The sequence below is a fragment of the Melanotaenia boesemani genome, chromosome 5 (assembly GCF_017639745.1).
Source record: "Melanotaenia boesemani isolate fMelBoe1 chromosome 5, fMelBoe1.pri, whole genome shotgun sequence".
In the NCBI taxonomy this organism is placed as follows: Eukaryota; Metazoa; Chordata; class Actinopteri; order Atheriniformes; family Melanotaeniidae; genus Melanotaenia; species Melanotaenia boesemani.
In genome coordinates this window covers 24,805,743-24,825,452 of record NC_055686.1, presented here as the reverse complement: position 1 = coordinate 24,825,452, position 19,710 = coordinate 24,805,743, and the positions used below count along the sequence as shown (strand labels likewise).

At 38.8% G+C, this 19,710-nt stretch overlaps 1 protein-coding gene across 6 annotated transcripts in view; it reads right to left on the bottom strand.

The window, feature by feature from the left end:
• The window catches only part of actn3b (actinin alpha 3b), a 41,559-nt gene that overhangs the window by 17,978 nt on the left and 3,871 nt on the right, over nt 1–19,710 (bottom strand). The window contains exon 1 of one of the 6 annotated variants that reach the window (XM_041986642.1): nt 18,531–18,919. The exons of 4 other annotated variants lie outside the window; for them this stretch is intronic. In XM_041986642.1, the coding sequence (XP_041842576.1) occupies nt 18,531–18,662 (132 nt within the window). In that variant the 5' untranslated portion in view covers nt 18,663–18,919. Of the gene's footprint in view, nt 1–253; nt 260–18,530; nt 18,920–19,710 lie in introns of those variants that run through there. One more of the 6 variants, XM_041986648.1, reaches the window with a different exon arrangement.

Sequence of the window (19,710 nt, the reverse complement as noted above, 5' to 3'; positions counted from 1 at the left end):
GAGGACTAGAGAAGCTATCGGTGCCTCCACACAAAAACAAATAGACACAATTCTGATTGGGGACTCTATAACACAGCATGTGAGGATGGCAAAGACGGAAAATTTAACACTTTTTGATACATCAGTCAGGGAACTGACAGAGATGTTGCCGACCATTCTGTCTTCACGTCCAGATGGTATGAAGATTATTGTCCGCACAGGGTCTTTTGATATTCTGAGGAGGAAAACTGGCTCCGAGATCCTGAAAAAAGACTTTTCTCTGCTGTTGGAGAGACTGTGTCAGTTTGGAGCACACCATGTTTACATTTCAGGACCCATTCCTACAGCGGGTAAAGGACTTGAACTTTTCAGTAGACTTCTTGGCCTGAACACATGGTTATCAAACGCATGTATCACCCATGGGATAAAGTTCACTGATAACTTCAATATCTTTTGGAAGTGTAAGGAGCGATTCAGACCTGATGGCGTGCATCCAAATCTAACTGGATGCAGATTACTTGGTGCACACTTGCATCATGCTGTTGGGACGGCAAACCCTAACATGAGTGTACAGATAAGAGCGAAGGACACAACAGAGAGGTGATCAACTCCCAGCTCTCCCCCCTCACCAGACCCTCTTCTCCACATCACCCAAGGTCTTAAAAGGATGTCTCTATCCAGGCCTGAACCCCAGCGACCACCATCTACCAAGAAATACAGTGCTCCCTCTCCTCCCCCTCCTCATCCTCCTCTTAGATCATCCGTCCTGGCAGAGCAGGGCATGTGCAGGAGGTTCACAGAGCAGCAGCAGAATTCACAACAAAGATAACATGCCATGATGCGTTCAGGGTCCTTGCTGTAGTTTTGCTACTACTGACAGCTGTTCTGAGATCAAGCCTGGACCCAGTAGGATTCCTGTGTTAGTTAGTAAAATAAGGAATCGTTTGTGGGGTGAATCGATCTAATCTGTTAACTGTACCTTGTATAACTCAGAATACAACAGAGACCAGTGTAAACTTCATAAAGCTAGTTGTACTAAATGTTAGATCTCTGTCCAACAAGTCACTGTTAGTTAATGACTTCATCATTTCTCACAGTTTAGATTTTCTTTTTCTGACAGAGACATGGTTAACAGAAGACACAAGTGCTGCAGTTCTTAATGAAACAGCACCCCCTCATTTTAGTTTTATGAATAAATGTCAAATCGGGAGGAAAGGGGGAGGAGAAGCTGCCTTATTTAAAGATTCATTCCAGTGTAAAGAGATTTCATTTGGTGATTTTACTTCTTTTAAATATCTTAATTTTATTTTAAGGGGCATTCCTAAAATCCTATTTCTAATCATCTACAGACGTCCAGGACACTGTGCAAATTTTATTGATGAATTTTCTGAATTATTGTCGGTTATCTCTACTGATTTTAACCATTTCATCTTAACTGGGGATTTTAACATTCACACAGATAACATGACGGATGGTAATGTCAAGGAATTTTCTTCCATATTGGACATGTTTGGTTTGTGGGAGCATGTAAAAGAACCGACCCACATTCGAGGTCACATTCTGGACCTGGTTATTTCAAAGGGTGTTAATATTTCTTCTGTTGTGGTCACTGACTTGGCCTTGTCTGACCATTTTTGTATTTTGTTTGATTTACTGATCACTCAGAATGTCCAACCAACCTGCTTCTCCATTAGGAAGAGGTACGTTAATGAAAGAACAAGTGCTAAGTTTGTGGAGGCCATAGCTATGTTACCAACCACCAGTGCAGAGTCAGTTGATGGACTCCTGGATTTTTTCAATCTGAAAGTCTTGAATGTAATGGATGCCGTTGCACCGATAAGAATCAAGAACACTTTGATCAAACAGAAAACACCATGGAGAAACACCACTGTGGTCACCAGCCTAAAAAGAGAATGCAGAAAAACTGGGCGGAAATGGCGGAAAGATAAACTTCAAATTCACTATGAGCTGTAACAAACAAAGCCTGCGTAACTATAACAATTAGCTGTGCAAGGCCAGAGAGCTGCATTTATCTGAAATGATTAACAGGAATGTCAACAATTCTCGCACTCTGTTTGCTATGATTGAAAAACTTACTAATTCTCCTATACAGATAAGCCCAGAGCTCCTTTCTACTGAGAAATGCAACCAATTTGCCCACTTTTTTAGCCAAAAAATTAAAACAATTAGGCAAAATATTAATTCCACACAGTCACACAAGAAAACTAGTCTGTGTCTAAAACCCAGAAATAATTCTGATGTTATGTCGCAATTTAATATGGTCGATTTAAAAATCCTACAAGGAACAGTTTGGCATTTGAAATCAACAACATGCACTCTGGACATGATCCCATCTGACTTTTTAAAAACAGTTTTTACCTCAGTAGAAAGCGATCTCCTACTGATAGTTAACAGCTCACTGGCATCAGGCATTTTTAAGTATCAGTCCTGGTTCTGTTGGATCTCAGTGCTGCGTTTAATACTGTAGATCACAGAATCCTGTTGCACAGGCTGGAAAACTGGGTTGGACTGGAGCGGTCCTTAACTGGTTCAGGTCCTATTTAGCAGGCCGGAGTTATTTTGTTACGATCGGCAGCTATGAATCTGAGCGAGTGGCCATGACTTGTGGAGTCCCCCAAGGGTCAGTCCTTGGACCTCTTCTGTTCAACTTGTATATGCTCACTTTGGGTCAAATATTACAGAACTATAGCATTAATTATCAAAGTTATGCTGATGATGCACAACTTTATGTGTCTCTGTCACCAGATGACTGCAGTTCAATAGACTTATTGTGTCAATGTCTGGAGCAAATAAACACCTGGATAAAGGAGAATTTTCTACAATTAAATGAAGACAAAACTGAGATTATTCTGTTTGGTAGCAAAGAGAAGAGGGTCAGCATTGGCAAACACCTGGAGACTCGGGCTCCTAAAATCACTGATCAAGTTTGTAACCTTGGAGTGTTGATAGACTCAGACCTGACTTTCAGCAGCCACATCAAAACTGTCACTAAGAAGCTTTTTACCAGCTCAGAAACGTCAACAGAATTAAAAGTTTAGTCTCCCAGAAAGACCAAGAGAAACTCATCCATGCATTCATCTGCAGTAGGCTGGATTACTGTAATGGTCTTTTAACAGGACTTCCTAAAAAGAGCATTAAACATCTGCGGCTCATCCAAAATGCTGCTGCTAGAGTTTTAACCAGGACTAAGAGATCTGAACACATCACACCAGTTTTGAAATCTTTACACTGGCTTCCAGTCAGTCACAGAGTAGATTTTAAAGATCTTCTGATTGTTTACAAATCCCAGAATGGTTTAGGCCCAGAAAACATCTGTGATATGTTCAGAGAATATAAACCTAGCAGAGCTCTTAGATCCAAAGACTCTGGTCAACTAGTCCAGACCAGAGTCCAGACTGAACATGGAGAAGCAGCATTTAGCTGTTATGCTGCAAACAAATGGAACAAACTGCCAGTGGAGATTAAACTTTCACCAAATGTAGACATTTTTAAATCCAGGTTAAAAACATTTCTTTTCTCATGCGCCTATGTATGAAATCTGCACCGTAACTTTTTAACTTATCTTGCTTTTAATCATTTTAATGTAATTTATTATTTTATTGTGATTATGTGTTGATGCCTTTTACTATTTCTAAATATCTGTAATGCCTTTGTTTTATGTAAAGCACTTTTAATTGTCCTGTACATGAAATGTGCTATACAAATAAACTGCCTTGCCTTGCCTAAAACCGGTTCATGTGTCACGCCTTGATGCATTCAGCAACTCCGCTGACCTGTCTTCAACTAGTTATTACAGTGCAGCTCATTAAACACTTTACTGCGTGTACAATCCTGTTTTGGTCTCTATCACAATATTAGAAGACCAAAGGCCTTAAAAAAATTCAGTGTTTTCATTTTAACAGGTTCTTTGTTTGCTGTTGCTGTATAATTTGGCTCATTATCCACATGTACTGTGACAGTCTTGCAGCATTTAACTAAAACTGAGGTGAAAGTTTTTTTTCTTCCCCCACATACTTTAAAATCCATTCTGGTTCTTTTATCTACAGTCACACCATCAATAAACACAAGTGGCATTAGCCTCCATCGTGTCTAACAGATGTAATAAGATTAAGATCACATTTATATTCTCCAAATACCTTTCTCGTCACTCTGCTACAAGTTAATCTTAGTTTGATCTGTGTAAAATAACCAGATCAAACCATGTCCAGAGCTAGGTAGGCTATCTGGATGCTTCTATCACAACATCTGGGGCTTCTGTTCTTGAGTCTTATCAGTGGCTGGGTTACATGTAGATAACTGTTTGTATTGATATTCATTAAATTGTATAATTGTGTAGACTTTGATGATACACCTAGCTCCTGAACTGTGTTCTTGACTTTTTTTTCTTTTGGTAAATTACCAGGTACAAATTCAACACTTGCAATAAAATCCCAATTTTTTGCATTTTTGATAAAAGTGAAATAAAAGGAAACATATCATACCCAAGCATAAAATTGCTTCTCAGTTCATATTAAACCAATTAAAATTGGGGCTTGTTGAAGTAATCTTTTACAATGACGGTACAATTAAAGGTAAAAGCTTAAATTACAACTTGATTAATTTCTAAAGAAATTTGATTATGTAAAAAGGCAAATTAACTCCATCACTTAAATGAGTTTTGTTACACATACTTTATTTCATAGTCTGAACAAATATTACTTTAGTGCTTTAGTTCATGTACAGTCCCTCAATGACACTTATGAAATTGGGCTGTTTATTTATTAAAAGAATTTTATATTTTCCAGAGCTGAGGAGTGCAAGACGAAGTAGGAGGACTGACAGGAATGGCCAGGCTCTGGTGTAATTTGATGTAAGGGTCTCAAGAGGAGAAGAGGCTGCCCATCCAACAAGCCAGAGTCCAAGCAGGTGCTTCTCTCCTTTGCCATGCATGACCAAATTTAGACAGACTGCTAATCCAGCAAACCCCTAGGCCAAACTGGAGAGGAGATGAGGAGGTGTCTGAGGTAGAACTGCAAAGGAGCAGGGAGGGTGGGGGCTGAAAGGAGGAGGCTGGGGAGGCTAAATTGGGTTGGCATGGGACACCATTGGACAGCTGAGAAGGCAGGATTCCTGAGGTGAACTGTAAGAGTACAAGACGAAGATACAGAGAAGGAAGAGACGACCATGCTGAGGAAGGAATGGCAATATTAAATCACTTAAGTAAAAAGAAGTGCTTGAAGGGTGAAATGGGTGACATATTACTTACATTAAGAATAGTAGCCAGAAGCAAAAGTGTCAGAACATAAAAATCAAGACTGCCTAATCTGATGAAGAGACAAACATAATCCCAACTTTATTAAACTAATAACACTTAGAGCACGATACTACAAACAAAAAGCTGGAGTCTCATTGACTCAAATATCTGTATTCTCTGTACCTGTAATGCTTTATTTTCCCATCCCCTCGGGTCTGTTACAATGCTTGTGGTGGTCTACAGAGTACACCATGATGAAGTCACTCCTCCACTGCAAAAGTACCCCTCCCACCTCCTCTCTTCTTGTGTCAGTCCACACCTGTTGGTCTGGCCTGGCTCAGCTCGGCAGGGGCATTTTTACAGGTCCTTCTTATAAAATGAGGTCATGGTGGCCCAGCCAAATGCCTGACATAACTATAGCTCTCCAAGGGGGAATAGGGGATGGTGACCCTCAATACAGCTGAAACGCATAAACACACATGTTCTAACAAACACACACGCACATACACACCTCTTCCCATCTGAGCAGGGTCACAGCTTTTAATGCCGCTAGCTCGGCTGTCTATCACAGAACTGACGCAACCACAGTGCTGCTGGAAGCTGCTGGTCCTGGCATCATAAAAGAAACCAACTTTCTGAACAGACTTGCTGCACTTCACATTTCCCATTATGAGGATTTGAGTATTTAACCTTTACTGCTGACAAAACCATAGGAAGAAGAGGCACATGTTATTTTATAAGCTCAGGTCAACAAGTTAAACAGCACTTACACCTTTAAACAAGGGTTTTACACATTTTACAATTACTTATACACACTTCTTATCTGGTCTTTTTCAAACAACATGATGTAAATAACAACATCAAAATGTTACTATCATTTACTACCATTTATGATATTAGGCTGTTAAATATTTGCTAGAATGTTATAACTACTGTAGCTACTAGCTTGTTTCTTAACACTAAAATCAAGATTTTATTTAACAGTGCTATGCAATAGCAGTTAGTGTTAAGAGCATCAATGTTCCTGTGTGAACAGGAACTAAACTAACAAGTGTTAACTATAGTTATTTTTCGTTCCTCAGTATCTTAAATGTTTGGATTTGGTGAAGTTAGGAGGTGATTTGGAGAGACTTGCAGACTGTGCTATTCTAGTGAGGATGCTTTGCTTTGTGTTCTAACAGACCAAACATGTAACTTGTGTTTCAAGCGCCCTTAAACTAACTCATTCTAAATGTTTGCAGTGAAGAGATTAAAAGTAATTTACAATCATATCTTTTAGTTTTGCTTTTTTTTTTATTATTAACAGATAGCACAATTCCTATCCAGATATAATACAGATATAATAAGACAACACCGGGAACGATTTAATGTTTTGAGCAAGTAAAATATAAAAAAAAATATTTTAACTGATCAAATAAACTTGTTTTCCTGTAAACTTATAGATATGTTGATGCATAAATTAATAAAATATGTTGTGTTTTAAACTACTTAAAGTATGGTTTAATTTAAAGTACATTATCAGAAGATCTCCTTTCTTTCTCTTTCTTTCCTGGTTAAATTAATTCCCATTATCAAATTAACATGACCTGGCATGGGAGCCAGAAACTGCGACTGTATTGCATTCACACTCACTCTGCTCCATTTCTCTGCCTCGGACTGTCCTTTGAAAAAGAACCAAGTCAGACTCTAAACTTCTGCTAATCAGTTGGATAATTACATAAACCTGCTGCAGTTCAGACTCATTCACAGCAAACCTCACTGCAATGTGTCTCACTGGCTTTCAGTCAGGGTGTTAAGATTCAATTAAAAAAGACTGCGACAGCCATTTACACTAATTAACACCTATCAGACCCAGCTGATGTAATTAAGGAATTATATTGGTGGACTATTCGTGTGGCTTGGAAATGTGTAATGATATAGCTTACGTACACATTTAACAGCTTGTATATGTACAACCTCATGCATAAGTGTTTAAAGATTTAATACACTTATATCTGCAGGCAAAAAACTACTGAGAGGTGAAAATAAGGTGTATGAAGCTGGACACAACAGAAAATAACCAGAGCTATTAAATGGAAGTAACTGACTGTGTTTTTGTTTAGGAGTTTCTTTCGTTTGGTTCTGCTGTATTGTTTGGTATCCTTAATTCACCTTATGCACACCTTATGTACATCTAAGAATATATTAGCACTCTCCCAAGGTACTTGAAGAATACACAACTATAAAAAGTAATGCTTTTCAGCACCCTGATATATGTGTAAATGGGCCTTTGATTACTTTTTCTTAGTTATTTTTAATATGCAAAGAGACTGAACTGCAACACGTCTTTATATGTAAAATAATTTACAGCCAATCTGTTCTGTACTTCATTTTATGTGTCACTACCAGTATAAAAATAGTTCGCTGACAAGGCTGACCTTGCTGACTTCATTCACACCTGTCCACCACAGCTACCTTTGCCACACACGCCTGTTCAGCAGTCATGTCCAGTGGTCTTTAACACACACATCCACACATGCCACACAACCACCAATCGCATGCACTTAGTGTACATAATTATAGCTGCACATAAAAACACTGTGTTCTTCTGTTTAAAAAGGTGTTACGGCGCATATGGACATGTACATATAAAGACAATTTCAGAAGATGGTCATAAAAAGTGTAACAATGATAAATTGCTAAGCTTGGACCAGTTCAATCCACATGTCAGACTGTAGTCTTCCATCCTCACAATAAAAATCCCGAAGTTCAGCTAGGTCAGAACGACAATCGTTCACATTTTTATTTATTGTTCCTTCTCATCTCAACTGATGAAATCTTAAGCATCTAAATGAGGCTAAACTGTGACATCTTAATTTTAAATAATACAATTTGAAGCACCATTATACACCAATTCTCTTAGAACAGACATGTGCAAACCTTTGATTGGTAATTCATAGTGACTTAATTTCTCTTCTTTTGACATTTGATTTAGCTTGGCTTTAATAGCATGTATTAGTTCACACACAAAAACTACACAAATAAACTACAAATGCTTTGGTAATACCAGGCTATGTCCCTCAGACAGTTCCTCATAAACCACTGGCTCTTATCTGTAATGCTCCAAATTAAGCACTAAAACGATCGTTTGTACTAAGTATACAGATAAAATACACAGCTGGCTCCCCATTGACATTGGCTGCACAGGGTCATGGTAAATGCTGTGATTCAGCAACACTGACTAGCACTATCAGAAAAGTAGCAGGCTCTTATATCTGACAGCATACGCTCAAGTGGAAGAAAAGGAATGATACAGCCATTTGTCAGAACTAGTGGTGTGAAAATCCTTCACGGATGAGCTCTATTCTTGAATTGTGCTCCCCACATAACTCAAGTGCTTTTGATGGGCACCGTATATGTTCTTTGTACTGCACTGGTCCTAATATTAGATCTTAGCTACATGTTTATTATCATAAAAGATCATTTATGACATGATCCTTATCGATATTTGCACACACTATAATTCTTCCAACAGTTCTGACAAAAGGCACTTTGGGTTTGATGAGCTCAGTGGGGAAACAACCGTCCCATCTTTGCTTTTCAACCCAGTGTGTCAATAAAACTTGATTAAACACCAGCTCTTCTAAAAGCAGTCATGCTTGCTATGGATTTTTGGGTATTTACAACCTCTATGCTATGAGGATGGATGTTTACCAAACCAAAGACAGTCTTAATGACACAAAGGCCACTTTGGTGAGGCTTGCATGTGAAAATCTTGGACTGAAACACTTATTTTTTCATAATCTTAAATATTGGCAGAACAAGAAATCAGAAAAACAAAAAGTAGTCATCAAAGTTGTTTCTAAAACATCAATCTTGTAAGTTTAAAGCTCATGAAAGTATGTAAACAAGATGTCTCCATACATTTAATACCGTCTTCAACACTATGCTGTAGACACAGCAACATCATAATAAGCACTGAGGTTAAATATCCAGCTTTATCAACATGACTTCTGATTTCTGTGGTAAAACTGACTCACTTTCTTGTACAAGAGGTCTCTTGTTAACTGTTCCAAAGGTCCTCCACAGTTTTACCAGCGGCTAAAGAGACAGGACCATGGTGGAGGGGAGAGGGGTTACAACACAACAGGTGTCGCAGTTATTAAGGAATCCCCCCTCCCCTCTCTCTTCCTCTTGTTGGCTTTAAATACCTTCCTCCATTAGCTTTCCCAAAGAAACCTGGAGCCCCAGACTGGGGTGCCTCAAAGACAATTTGAGACAATGACGCAAGAGCTAAAACTTTACCCAACCCACCCAAAATGTAACTCTAGTGGGCCTACTGAATTCATGTCTTTGAACTGTGAGGATGTGCATGATTTGGAGAAATTAAGAGACAGATAAATATTATTTAGATAAAACAAAAGAACAAAGAGGGGTTTTGTTGTTTTTTTTTGTGCAGATCTTCATTTTACTAGTACTTCTAGTAAGTACTAGTACTAGCAAGTGGCGAGTTACCAGTTCAGGTCCTGGGTGGCTGTACTTCCTCTTCTCCCCCATATTTCCTGTCACGTTTTACTGTCTTTCAATAAAAGCATTATAATGGCTGATAAAAAAAAAATAGCAGTGTTAACATAGACATTTAATTCCTCTTACTTTAACATCTGCTTGCTTTTATATCAAATTAAAACAGAAAGTCACAGATCACTGCACAAAATCATTTTTTTTTCTAAACTAATTGTCTTTATATGAGCAAAAAGCAGTTTTGAGTTACAGTTGGAACTGTAAGTGAATCATTCCTCTGCCTGAATTTATCAGCCCTTCTTTCCACCTCTTCTTTATGAAGGATTATCAGGCTTATTGCCAGAGACCCTGCTGACAACAAGCCTAGCACTGGCCTCCGATGCAGGGCCCGAGTCCAAACCAGCAGATTTATGTCTGTGTTTAGAGGATAAAAGGCCTAGCTGCCCTGTTCTAGTCAAAAGAGTGTGTGTGTGTGTGTGTGTGTGTGTGTGTGTGTATGAAACCTGTGAAAGATGTCAGTGAGATAGAGTAGGAGTAGGCAAAAAGGATAGCTGCAGGAGTAGCATGGGATTAAAAAGCAGTTTTAGATGAACACAGCATCGTTATACATCCGATATCCCTGTTAAAAACCGGAATTGCCCACAGTTACTGTGAAAATTAGGACATTTCATTTAGTCGCAGCACACAAGAAAACCATGTTATGCAAACACAAGAAGCGTCACAAGGCTCATAAAAAATAGTAAGAGACCAAAACAAGAGCACTCAGAGGGCATCATTCACCAAGGCCAATACTGTATTTTGCAATAATATTTCCAACTCAAAGATTTTATGTGCTCTTGATTTTTAACAGGATAGGCCTGACATTTTGCGTAATTAAGCCAGCAAATAGACAGCAATGATACAACTCCTCTGCCACAGCTTGGTGGAGAAATAACTTGTGCCACATGGAAAAAGCAGTTATGACATGTGACAGTCTTCATCAGCTAGTCTAGCTCTGACACAACCATCTGTCCACGTTGTTATATTAATTGCTTTGACTTCATGGAGGGATACATTGTGTTCTGCTTTGCTCCATTATGCTGGCTTGCATCATGTTCCACTGCCACATGGCTCCAGGTTGCTGCTTTCCTAGATGAAGCCAGCCAAAACTCACCCACCCCCATCAGTGGTTACATGTGTGTGTATGCAGGTGCTCATTTCTCTGAGTCACCTGATGTGCTGACAGGAATCAAAATGCAGAAGCACAGATGCATATTGCTCACAGTTTTGGATTTGACCTAGTAAAAAGACAAAGCTAGTGAAGCAACAGCACTAATCAGGAGGAAACATCTTTCTGTTGTGGATTCTACGAAGCACTTTTTAGTGGACGAAAATTACACCACATACAGATGATTCTGTAGAGCCATGAGAGAAAAATAAAAATAAAACGTGTTAATGGATTAGAGACGTTGCAGCTGCCTATAATGGGAGGGATAATCCAATGTTTGTTATTTAGGCTTTGACCATAAAGCAGCTCTGCACATGCTAATATGCTTACACTGACAATACTGATTTTCAGCAAGTGTGAAATTTAGCATGTTCATCATAGCGTGTTAAAACTACATTTGCTCACTGGAACTAAACCATAAACCATATCTCAGGTTGGTGGGATTTGAAAGGCATTGTGGCCATTAAATCATAAATGAATAGTGAAACCATGAGATTTGTTGACTTGTTGAGTATCTAAAAAGTAGAACTCAACTCATGATGGCATCAAAGGAAAGTCAAGACTGTATTATTTCATGGGTCACACTGAATTTCTAAACAAGCCATTTATACAAACTATGTGAAAACAATTTTTGTTATTGTACTATGTTTAATGACTTGGCAGACAAGTCATCAAGGTTAAAAGTTATTTCCCTCTGTGGCTTTAAATTGTCAGCAGGCTGTACAGAATAACCATTCATTTTGTCTTTTAATGCACAAACACACACAATCTCACACACATCCTCGGTCATTATCTACAGCCCAATAATGCCTTCACCTTTTTGTTGTTACACAAGTCAACAGCTGAGAGGACCGCCTGTGTGATTGATGGTGGAGAATGAAGGTGAGTGTGCAGGTTCACAGCTGGCAGTAGCAGCATGTCAAAGTCTTTTGTCATTTAATGAGCTCTGGACTTAAGATGAACCGCAAGTAGGATGAACTGGTGTAAGTAGTTGGGAAAGATTTATGAGAAAGTGGCTGGCCTGGGACTGATGATTGGCTGGGGTGAGGAGGAGGCCTGTGTCTAATTTCAGTTGGCTACTTCTTTCTCTGAGAGGCAAAGCTGTCCAGGCAGATCTAGGGTCAGCTAAATCATCTTAACAGAAACCTTGACCATGAAGACCTATGTGTGAAACTGATCTAAGGCTGTATATAGTAACATGCAACCGAGCTACATTTCCCAGCATTCATTTAGCCAAAACAGCAAGTCACAGAGATGACCTTGTGATTTTACTTCAGCCTCCATTTGAGAACCACAAAAAAGTTATTCAGTGCTCAAGTCAGATGATCTTACAACTCTTATTTCACGTTTTTTGGAGGTTGTGAATCTTGAATGACTCCTGAGTGACCACATGTGACTGCTTTGTCATACAGGAGGTCCTCAGGTAATATCCACCCACATTATAACAAATTTGTTCAAAACTAAAGCAAGCCTAAGCCAGGTATAATACAACCATTAGAGCAATGGCTTTGCCTAATGCGCAATATCCCAGCAGGGTTGAGAATTACAAATATTTACAACTTAATGCTGGATACAAATCTGAAACCATGGCAGTCATCAATCATTTTGAGAGGTTTTCACTGGCGCAGACTGGAGCTCTGAGAGAAAATCGAGTTTTTCAACCAATTAAAAACTACAGAATGATGTCTTTGTGACCTCAGCCCCATTATCTGAGACTCACTATCTGAGCAGGCTTAAACTGATGACTGGAACTTCTGCTACCATCAACCCATAAATATATATTTCATGCAAGCTGCATCCACCCTGACAAGGCATATGAGCCAATTCAACTTCTGTAAAGTGGGTCATTGTTTTGGTTTCACTATGACAGAAAATCAAATGGCACAAAGATTGCATTTTGCACCTTCAAGACTTTACATTTTTCCAGTTTGGTCATGTATCCATTGTGTGCCAACTGTTATAAATCACAGACTTTGCAAATTGTTGCTTTCCCTGTCCTCATAACAACCTCCATGTTCGACACCAAGGCTAAGGAATAAAAATAGCTGAAACTGGGATTGCTGCAACTCAAGCATAAAATTTTGATGTTGAACATTTGCTTTGATTTTTAGTTTTACTTAAGTTTGTTTACACAAATTATACAGTGTCTAAACAAATAACCCTAATGGACCAAACACTGCCGTCTTTTTCTCCAACAATCTAGCTCTTTATTCTATTAACAGGCCTGCAGAATTGCTCTGATCAAATCAAGAAGGCTGCTCTCAGAGCCCGTTATTCATCATTGCTACCTCCACCATATGGATTTAAACACTGTTGAGGTATCATGTGTCCACTTTTGCCATTACAACAGTCTCCAAGAACTATTACGTCTTGAAACTGTGGCCAAAGCCTCAGAAGAACTCATCCAAGAAACACTGGAAATAAACTTACATGCCAGTGAAATACAGTGCATCACTATGAAGATCTCTCTCTCTCTCTCTCTCACACACACACACACATACAGTTCTTAGCCCTTCCTATGGCCTCTCCTAGGGCTCCTCTGCTTGCACTAAAGCAGTTTATAGAAGCCTCCCTACATGGACACAGCTTCTGGAATAGCAACTGCTATTTGATCTGAGTGTAGGCCATTTCACCTCTCCACTTACGTAGACCCTCATACAGATGCTCTCTAGATGAAACTCGCAGCACTGATACACCACACTGTACTTCTTAATGCCTTTTCTTTTATTTAAACACAGTTCATCAGGATAAAACACTAAGTTTGTCCAAGTTCATGATTAACAGGAAAATAATGTTAAAAGCTGCTGCGTAACATGAGTAATAATCTTCGTTATATAGAGTAAAAACATGCTAAATATTTCTCTGTTAAATGACATGTGGACCTGAAATAATCAATGACTTTTATCAACTTTTTTCCCCAGAAGAATTTTAGTAGTCGATAAGTTTGAAGAAAAAAAAACAAACAAAACAAAACCTTGCAATTTCATTTTAACCCCTAAAAGAGCTGCATGTCTGTGCTGTGCTGGTCTTCTGAAAGAATATATGTGGAATGGTCCAAGGATCACCTCAACAGGGTAACTGTTCAGTTCCCAGTATCACATGAGCTTGACAGAGTGAATAATGGGAGGAAATCTAAGATGTCACCTCACCCAGATGCAGCTTGGGATAGAAGCACAGTCAGTGTGCATGGATCACTGGAGCACGTCTAATACAGCAAATTACAAATCAGTTCAGCAATTTCCTCACCAATACTGCAAACTGAGACCTAGAGGAGGAGGGAGGATGTTTCTGAGCTGCTGGTGCTCACTAAAAAATCCTCTCTCGTTTTCCCATCTTTCATGTATGAAAATCGTTTAATTTTTACTGAAATTAATACAAAACACTGTTTCTTTATAGTGACGCAACACATGGCAAATCAGTTAGGATAATGTGCTTGAGGTCCCAAGTTTATCTGTGAGATTGATTTGTAACCTAATTTTTCCAACATACCAGATGTTTAGCTGGGGAAATTGTGAAAAAACTAATGCCAAGACGGCTGTCTCAGTTCTGAAAACACTTATTTAAAAAATGCATCAAATATTACAAGAAATATACATCATATCACTGGAATTTCACATGGAAATGTTCTTCACTCGTTACAATAACTTTATCATAATACATTTTTACTATAAAAAGTGTGCAGGTGGCTCATGAAGCCATCATCCAGCGACAAAAGAGATGCCAAGTCCCACCCTGAATAACCTGTGGGGGGCCCAATGTTTTGGTATTGTACCATATAGCATCGCGTACCAGACAGGCCGACAGGTTTGTCTGACTGCTGTACAATGAGATTAGACAAAAACAGATTTGCTTATGCAGCACCCTAAGATCTCTCATCTCCCACACAGAAGGGCAATACATTCAGTTCAGAGGATCACATGAATCTGAATATGACTCAATATGATCATTCACTTTGACCACTTAATTTATTTTAGATTTGAAGATAATGATGCTGTTGAATCCACATAAATAACAGCATTTGAGTTCAACTGCAAATCTCATTTAGAAAATGTAGAAAATACATAAATATGGAGAAATTACAAGAGATGTTTTAGCAGAGTAGATGGATTGAAAATTAATATAAATCTATGGAATAAAATGTCCATAATTAGATCTTGTACAAAAGAAACTATCCAGTCTGCTTTCAAATATTTTACCACTCCATCTAAAATGATTATACAATTTAAATCCTAGTGAGTGATTAAGGAATACAAAAATGATATTTCATATGATCATTATGTCTTAAATAATGAGGAAAAATAGCTGGACCATTAAAAGCAAACAAGTTTTGCTTTTATCTTTAAAGTTTTGTTCATTTTTGTAGACAAACATCAGACAAAGTATTGCGTAACACAGCCATTCTTCATCATACCAACAGTAAAATATAACCAAAAATGCAAGATCAAGCAGAATTTTTTTTTTATTATCACTTTAGGATTCAACTAACTATCACAGAGGGCCCACATTTCTTTCCGTTTTTCCAACATTTATGTCTGTATAAATATGCTCAGCAATCACCATATTCTAATAACGAACAGGCCCGTCAATAACTCAGTGTAATGGATATTTATAGTATATTGCAAGCATAAGCTACACTGGGCAGCTCTTCATTTTCTCAGTCAGTTAGCAGCTGGACTCTTCAACAATGTGAAACTGAAGATGTCTCTGGTCACTATGGTTTATATGGTATGTTGACAAACACAAAAGTATTACAGGGATGAAAGTTACATGAAGCATCCACTCCAAAAAAAGCATCTACCTCTTTCTCAAACAGAGCTTATCTGTGTTCAAGGTTACATGTGGTTTTGTGCTGTGAGAGTTGCACTTTGCACATATATTGATCAGACTGCCAATGACTGCCATTTCTTGCGGATGTGCTTAAGCGTAACCTCTCCTGGTTGTCAGCTAAGCATCAGTGGAAGGCAGACATCAATAGGCTTTAAGAGTTCATGAGGATGCCTACTTCAGTCACTAACTGGCTTGTTAGCCTCTTCTCTTAAATTGCTATGACAAATGAGCCCTTCTTATTTCAAAGATAGCAATTGCTTAAAAAAATGGTATAACCAAGATCCAGTCTGATCTCATCTGCCCTTTTATCTCATTCCCTCCAACATCTCTTGCAAGATAAAATATCTCACACGATTTTTGACATCTATTACAAACTCTTGTCTAAATGACACCATGAATCCTTTACTTCAATGTACGTGATGCATCATGATAAATTTAAACTAATGTCAAGTACTATTCTGACCTGTGCACATGAAATGGACTCGTATTGAAGCACACACCATTTCTCATGTCCAGTATCAGATTCAGCATCACTGTGTGTTGACAAACACTTTACAACCATGTCAAATGCTGAGCGGCTTTTCCACTGAAACTTCAAGGATAGAAGAGACAACAGGTGCTGCAGGACTTTCCTTTCATATTCATTACACTGCAAAATGATGCACTGACTATATTTGTGGGCTGATATCAGCTCCTTAGGCAAGATTTTACATGCCGAGAAGTGCCATGGAGTACCATGCCTTGCTCCCTGGGGAGGCTTGCTCAAAGCCTTTTCCAACATTACATTAAAAAGGCTGCACGTGAAAACTAAAAGACAATACATGGAAAAGCAACACAAAACATGTTTCAGGATTGGTGATAAGAGGAAGTTAAGAAAGTAACTGGAGAAAAGGCAGAGCAATACAAAGAAAAACAAGAGATGACGGTGGAGGAAGGGGGGGATGAAGGGAGAGATGTTGGAGCCAAGCAAGTTAAAAATATTTTTAGGATGATGTTTATTTGGAGGTCTCTGAAACCAACACGGGGTGTATATCTACCAGTGTCTCACTGCAACCATCTGTTGAGTTGTCTCAGCCTGTCACTGTGCTCTAAAGGTGGGGGACATTCTGCATTGACAGAAAAGTTTGGCAGATTCACAACAGCTGATTCCATTTGAATATTCTCCTATAAAAAGCTGTGATTTAGCTTCTCAGTACTGTTACACGTTATAAAAAAAGTACAAATCTACAATCACAGAAAGTTGTGCCAGCACCAAAGTGAAAGAACAGGTAACATTTCAGAACTGAGAAACTAAGATAAAGTCCTGCATTTTTCTTTAAAAACTGTTATTCCTGCATACCATTTAAACAAGATTACTGATGTTTAGAAAATAGTTCTAAGTCTTTTTCTTTCCAGTTCAGCCAACATTACATATTTGGAAGTAACGATTCCCTCCTTGTTCATTCTACATGTTGCATTAGCCCAACTTTAGGTTATGGGTTGGCTACATTGCATGTATTATATAGGCTAAAACTAAATTAAATTTAGCCTAAATTATTAAACCACTATAAATCTAATTTGATGAGTCATATCTTATGTAAGCCCAAGTTTCACCCTTGCATTCAGAAGGTGTTTTGAAACAAAGGTGGTGGTAGTGTGTGTGTGTGTGAGGTGGGGGGGAGGGGGTTGTACTGTACCTACTGTACCTACATATTAGTGTTTAAAAGCTCGTTTAGCTTGAATTCACTTTTTCAGTCATTTGGACATGTAAGCACATTCTCAGCCAGCTGGCTTAAAGCTCAAACTAAGTTTCAAATTTTAGTTATCTGGCAATAAATACTCTGCGGACTAAACTTCATATTGAACAGTCTTTTGCTGATAAATAAATCGTTTTCCTAAATCATGAGTAATGATCTACCTTGGAACTATTTTCAGGTTGGACTCCAGGAATTGTGCCATAAACAAGACAGGGAGATCCCTCCTCTGAAAATTGATCATTTTATACATTAAGTACACCTGTTAGGCTCTTCCCCGGCAGTGCATTCGGGTTGCCTAGACAATGGCTGACCTCTACTTACCTGAACTAGCTAATAACAACTATATGGTTATATTTAGAGAATAAGCATCACATGTATTGTTCTTTTTAATTCAAATAAATAAATAAATAAAATCTGTTGTTGGTTAGAGTGTTGAGAAGATAAATTCACTGTGCATAGTTTTATTACTTTAAATGAAAGAAATGGCTTGTTTAAAACAGGCTACAAATACATTCTTATTGACTCATATAGCCTAATAACCGCTCAAATTTCTGCAGGTTATTTTCTCTCTCACCTCTACCTTTGTACTTGGACTGTTTCAGAAACCTGGACATGGTTAATATTAAAAGTTGCCTTTTTTTTAAAAAAAAGGGAAGACTTTAAAACTAGAAAAAAAGGTGGGAGTGGGGGCGGTATTATATTTAGAGTCTGCAAGGCAATCGGAGTAACTGAAAGACAACACTGAGAAAGTTCCGCGGCCTAAAATATCTGCCCACACAGCTTCTAACAGGACTTAAGTGCCAGGTGCGAGGACGACCAAGGAGCAGATGCCTAATTTCCCATTGGGCCGTTTAAAGACTTTACACAATTAAAGTGAGGCCACTGGTTTCGAAGCTTCGATTTATAATTTAACCTTATTATTATATTTTTAAGCCATCCATAGACGCAAACGAATAATCTGTGCGTAATTACGCACGTTGCCGTGCCACAAGCATTGGCTGCTCAGAGCGTGCACATCCACACCTACCTTTCTCTGCTGCTTCTCCCAGGCAGGGTCTAACAGCAGGTCTCTGTCCCAGTCCTCCTCCTGGGTCATGTACGTATCTTCATGGAGGATCGTATAGGAGTTGTATGTCATTTGGGTTTCGACAGCTGTCATCGTTCCGCCTCTGTCAGGACTTCACAAGTCCCCCTCAGCTTATAGTTAGAAAAGAATAAGAGATCAGCAATAGAAACGACGAAGCGAGGGCAAGAACCTCCTTGAGACGAGGGGTCTCGCTTTCGGGGGGGAAAGAGACAATTTGGGGCTGCAGAGACCAGACTCCACTGCTGAGAGGTGGCTGTGCGGAGGTGGTGCTCCCACTACCAGAAGACCCTGCTGTCCGGTGCTCCTTTCCTGGTCAAAAGTAGCACACGTGACCACACTCCAATAAGTATGGGAACCCACCGCTTGGGTGTCGGGTTCTAAACCGAAAAAGGTCTAAAAGGCGGGGGAAGACCGTCGCGAGCAGGGATGGCGGGCTTCTGAGTGGCGAGGCGGTGTGTCAATTACACTTCCTCTGACCAGGGAGGATTTTATGGCCTCTGTAATGCACCTGTTGCTGTTAATGATCTTCAATAGCAAACCAGTGCTTCTTTAGAGTCAGCCTCCTTCTCTTATAAAAACAGATTAAAAAGACATAAGTAACGAATTTTCACACCCAAGGTGTGAGAATTTGGCCTGAGCCCACTGGCAGCAGCTAAAACCATCATATTCGACACTGCTAAAAATAGGCTGCAGGTAAATGCATCATTTACATTGTTCATTTCTAGATGATAGCAAATCTTAGTGGAAACATTCATATGAAATAAAAAGAAATCCAAACTCGTGTGAGGGAAAAAGAAAGTGGATTTATTCACGATTTGCATGCAGACTGAGAAAATACCTCAACATTTTCAAAATACAGGATAAAAGGCATATATGCATACACAGCCATATAATATAACTTGTGCCTATACCAGGATTTGTCATTCACAGTACATGTAGATGCAAACGTCTCATCTAACATTCAGCAATTAAAATCCCCTCACATTCAGCTTTGTGCTGGAACTAATTTAACTGAAATGTGCAGATCCAGATTGCTAACCTCTAGAGGGAACACGTCATTTAGTCACCCTTTACATCCTTGGAAACTATAATGATTTATATAGTAATTAATTAAGAATTT